Source organism: Mya arenaria, chromosome 14 (genome assembly GCF_026914265.1).
Source record: "Mya arenaria isolate MELC-2E11 chromosome 14, ASM2691426v1".
In the NCBI taxonomy this organism is placed as follows: Eukaryota; Metazoa; Mollusca; class Bivalvia; order Myida; family Myidae; genus Mya; species Mya arenaria.
The window spans coordinates 39,639,852-39,645,357 of NC_069135.1; the positions used below are offsets into that span (position 1 = coordinate 39,639,852).

At 39.3% G+C, this 5,506-nt stretch overlaps 1 protein-coding gene across 1 annotated transcript; it reads right to left on the reverse strand.

Moving 5' to 3' along the window:
• Window positions 1–290: 290 nt before the first annotated feature.
• Window positions 291–3,544, reverse strand: LOC128216118 (heat shock 70 kDa protein 12B-like). Its single transcript, XM_052922706.1, has 3 exons — window positions 3,245–3,544; window positions 999–1,134; window positions 291–517 (listed from the first exon to the last, which is right to left on the reverse strand). Exons 1-3 carry the CDS (start codon window positions 3,542–3,544, stop codon window positions 291–293), a joined length of 663 nt encoding a protein of 220 aa, XP_052778666.1.
• Window positions 3,545–5,506: the final 1,962 nt, after the last annotated feature.

Here is a 5,506-nt window from a genome sequence, read left to right on the forward strand (position 1 = left end):
GCTCTCTCCGAAACCACCAACCAGCACAATGGTCTGCACTCCTCTCAGCGCGGGCTCCCTGAGAAGGCTCCTTACGTGACCAATAAGATTATATATATTGCCGTCAAACCAAGTACGAACGATGTCAGGTTCAACGCGCAACTTGTCTTCACCTTTCACGATAACCGCCATATGAATCGCCATATCCAAGGCTGCCTATCCTCTGCTCTAGATTCTGTCCTGTAAATTTCTCGGAAAGCTTTCTAGTGGTTGCAGATATTTTGAACGTAAATTTGCCCTTTGTCTGTTTGCTAAAACGTACGTTTCTTTGTTTCAAATTCCCTGATGACGTCAAAGTAGTCGGCGATTTCCTCTGTCTTAAGTGCAGTTATAGCCTTCTCTCCAAAAACGAGTTCCAAGAATTTGATATTGCTGACGTCAATATAGATTCCGCCCCATGGTCCACCGGTCGGCTGATGTATTCCCTTAAGAGTGCCGCCCTGTGACTTCTTATGGATAGAAATATCTGCTGTGCCACCTTAAATAGCATTTTCGATTGTCATAATATATTGTATTAAATGATTGATGTGTATTCAGACTAGACTAAACTCAATATGGATAGACATTCACCATTAAATTAAATGTTAAGATCAGATTTACCACAAATATTGTTATCACAATAATCCAAAAACAGTTTTTAAAAACATATCAAGGTGGCATGTAAAGAATAAAATTTATTTTATTAATGTTATGGTATTTGTTTCAAAAAGATAAGTAAAAACATTCCACCGTCAGCAGAAGTCAATGCATACAGTCAGTGACCATATCTAAATATCAACATGTTAATTCCCTCGTCAAACGCTTGGTTGTGTCGTGTTCATTCCCTCGTCAAACGCTAGGTTATGTCATGTTCATTCCCTCGTTAAACGCTTTGTTGTAATTTTTATAAATATGAAGATCCTAAGCATAACGAATGTGATAACAAATCAGTCTCTGGCCATGCAGTAATCTTTACAAACCTCCTAAATCAATGACCATATACTGCGTTCCGGTCCCGGCCAGCGCAGCCTTTGTGTCAACATCGAGTGTCTCACACCAGTTTGAGGCTGATTCCGGTTTAAGAGCAAGTGTTATTCGGTTTTCATCGAGACCAGCCTGAATGGTCATTTGATATTGACAGCACATATGTATAAGAACAACAGTTTGTATCAATTACTAAAGGGTTTTATCTTACAAAGATATATTTAACAATTTCTTAGTTTTATTTATGTATTGATAACAAAAAACATTTTCTTATGTTTGACACGATAAATAGGCATATTAAGGGTAACGTGGCCAGCAATGAGTAGCATCAAAACAAAATGCTTCGTTTTGTAAGATTGAGTTAAAATTAAACACGATTAGGTAAAGAGTCTAGGGATACAAATAAATATTCGAATATTCGATCAAACGTTTGGTATTCGAATGTCTAAATCGGGATTCGAATATTCAAAAGAAAGTTCAATAAATAGAATAAAACACATTTTTCCTTCATCACTGATGTTGTTTAAAAAGTTCCTTTATTTTGTTTTTTACCACGATTGTCCCCTAATGCCAGAGGTGTGAATGTGATGACTAGAAACGCGTCTTGTGTCATTTAGGAATCATCGTCGTGTACCATAATACGTCCCCCTACTTTCACAATAACTGGCTAAGGATCGGCTTTAACAACAATTTGTTGTCTTGGGTTGATGATATGCATGCCACAATAATGTAATGCGCCAGTCAATTGTAACCACGCCCCCCTCCCCCAGGTCCTTTGGTGTACCGAGGATGGCCGGGGAAATGGACCGTGTTATTACCTTCTAGGTGGCCCCGCGGTGCCAGGTTAATGCAGTGGTTTTGTCTTCCCGCAAAATATAGCGGATAATGGGCCTTAACTAGAATCCCTTGGGTGTGGGGCATTCGGCGGGGGGTTCACGAGCAGTTCGTCTCCGCAAGGCGGGGACTTTGTCCGGGCTTGGCTGGACCGAAATACAAAGTCCCCGCTATTCCCCGGACCTTGGGGCCGTGGTAACAATTGAGTGGTGCATAATATTGTGCTACAATATTTTTTTGCATATACATGTATGTGCTTTAAACTGTTTCCATCTTGCGATACAATGTTCTTGCTTTGAAATAGATTTAAAGATATATTTCCTTTATTGTTGTAAAATAGATGAGTCTAATCCACCTATGTTTTCGTTCAACTCTTGCTAGTTTCCGAATTGGTTTGGGTTTTCCAAAGTTATAATTAGTCAATTTAGAGATCAATCGCAGAACGAGGCTGATCATCCTACGGAAAGAACCTCCATTGGCGCAAAACACTGTTTGACTAGGAATCCATATAATTTCACATTGTTTACAAAAGGCAGCGGATCTGAATTATTTGATTGTGTTGTTTGTCTGTTTATAATGTATTGCTTTTCATGAAAATGGAGAATTTTAAAGGCTCATTTGGTGAAAATCAGGGTCCACCGCGCGTATTGGCTACGACAAAATAGGGTTAAAATGCCCCGGCTATTACTTTAGCGAATGATATTAGTAGTTTACTACATCTTCTAAAGCATGTATTTCGTTAATCGAATATTCGATCGAAAGATTTACCGAATATTCGAATATCTATTTTGCCATTCGTTTGCATCCCTAGTAAAGGCGCATTACCTTAATCCCATATAAATAAACCAAAATTCTTACAAGTCTGGTAATTGATGAGTTAACGTATGAGATTGGTACACGGCGATATAATTATGTTGTACCACCTTGCTTTAGTTTCAATACCTCTTCGGCAGCCGTTCTCATGAACTATTTGACATTGTCATCCCATATAGCCGGAACTGTGATGACGTAGTAAATGTCCTTTTCTAATACACCAACAGTCTGGTTTGCTACCACCTATAGGAGATGCGTTTGTAGAAACTTGATCGCCATAGCTAAGATTGGTAGGACTTGATGCGAGTTACCTTCTATATCCTCCACAGTTGTTGTCCTTGAAAGCGCTTGCAATAAACGATCTAAACTTTTAAGAAATTCAATGATAATGGGGCGGATAATACAACGTTTAATTCTCGCCAAATTACGAGCATAATTAAAGTATATGTTATTTTATAAGAATAGTGTTAGGTCTTGTTTTCAAAGATGCATGCTTTTCTACAAATAGGGTAATACTCTGTTCCGAAATCATTCATAACGGTGTTTTAAAAAGTATGTCTTTTCACAAAGTTCGTGTCTGACCGTTACAAATTACCTTATTGTTGTGTAAAACCATCTTAAAACGCCGGAACAATCGCCATCCTTCGTGTTCGTCATCTTCAGTTTTACTCGCATAGTTATCTTCAGCTTCAAAACCAAAAGAATCGAGCTCGCCCTCTGGATTAAGAAGCACGCTTGTCTTGAGAGAGATCATTTTCCCTGTTCCTCCGGAATACCAAGTCTGGTTGGTCTGAACTTTCAGCCGGTCATCTTGAAAAGAAAACGCATAACCGCTGTACGTAGTACCAAAGTCGAATGCAGTCACAAGGAGATGGGGCTTAGTCTTCGCTTCCATCGTTCAAGGTGTACTTGTTAAATATAAAAATACACTTTGAAACAAACTATGAGATTAAATGCACACGCAATCAATAAATCGAGTTCGTGGTAATGGGAAGTCAAAACCCATTCTAGAACAAAACTATGAACTATTGAAGCCTTTGCAATATTTGACAAAGCATTTCAAACTGATTAAAATATAACAACGACACACAATGTAGTCATATAATGTGTCATAAAGATCATATAGGTACTACGTTTATTATTAAAAGTAAGGGCAAGATATTAAACGTCAATCATCGTATGATTTTAGACTAAGAAATGAATAGAAAATAAGTTACAATTCAAATTAAAACAGAAAGCATCAACACATGATATTAAATGTCACTATCTATTTGAGTAAGATCCTGTGCAGTTTCGTGCTAATTGATTTCCTTCCTGTTCCGAGTAAAGAAATTGATAGATAAGCGGTTATACATTTAGTGATAACAGCGCTGAGCTTGAAACTATATTAAGATAACAGCTTATTTTATTACAAATTATGCATGTTTGATTTATGTGTCTTACAATATAACTATATAAGACTAAATTATTCAAGCCAACGTACTGCAGCTTCAATTTTCTCTGTCTATGACTGTTTGTTATTGATAAAAAGAAGTTGAGCATCCCCCCCAACCTTACCTCACCCCATCCCCAATTTGTGTATACAGTTAAAATATTTGCTACGTAAAGTTGTGTTACACCGTACGCATAAACCAACGAATGAGCAGCATTTGGTTTACTAACGATCAACTTCGTAAATAAATAATTGTAACGCAAGATCAAAATTGAAAATAATATATTTTTGTTAGGGGTTTAAACATAAGTATAGTATATACGAATTAAAATGCAAGAACAATTCTCAGGTAATCACTTTCTCCTTGTTGTACATGAAGTTATTAATTGGTAAAAAAGAAAGAAGTAGTAAACATTTCATTCATGTTTTTCTGATGAAATATGGAGATAGACTGATGACAACCGCTGTCAATATGGCCTGCATCACTGTTATTATTTTGGGCGATGGGGAAAACCGGGCCATTTTCAGTCCGCGTTTTGCTAAGACTTTGTTTCCTGTACGGTTTTGCGGATTGTGACCTTTTCTCAGATCTGGCCACGGAGCGAGGTCTGCCACGGATAGCGACATTGGAAACAGTTTTTAACAATGTCTCGTCAGTGTCTGACGTCTGTAAATCCGGACATGCGACGGTGGCCCCTGTTCTATGTAAAACCGGCTTTGGCATCACGAACTTAGCCGGTGTGATGATCGACTCTGTAAGGACTTCGGCCTGGTTCGCAGAAGCCGCGCTATGGGTTTCCATGGCGACGTGATCAATCTGCTGGGGGTTACCAGCGTTAGAGCTAACATGGATAGCGGATACTGGCGGTGGGTCGAATGTCACCGGGGACACGCTAGGGACGGCATTTGGTAAAGTGTTTGCATCGGTGGAGTTAACACCACTGTTACCACATATAACACCCGGCATGCTATTCGTGCTGTCAGAATTGAGCAACTGCGCTGACCGATTTAAGTGTGTATTGCTGATTTGCCCTAGAGTGTTGAGTGACGAAATCCGATTCGCCCCTACGAAACGATTCCATTCGGGAAGCTCATCACATACCACCCTTCCGTCATGGATAAGTTTTGCCGGGTAAACGATTTGAACCCGTGATCTTGGGAAATCCCTTTTAAGCTCCTTCATACGCGACCAAAGGCGACCGCGTGCTTCTTGAATTTCACGGGGGAAGTCCATGTCAATTGAAAAGGGGCTCCCTTTAAGAGAACAGACGTTCGCCATAACTAGTTCTATAACGCCGTAGTCTCTAAAGTTTGCTATGATGGGCCTGTGTTGAAAACGTCTATTTGGGTTGGGCCTGCCTAACCTATAAGCCCGAGGAATATAAATGTGCCCAGAGTCAATGGACAGCCTATTGTGGAGGAAGT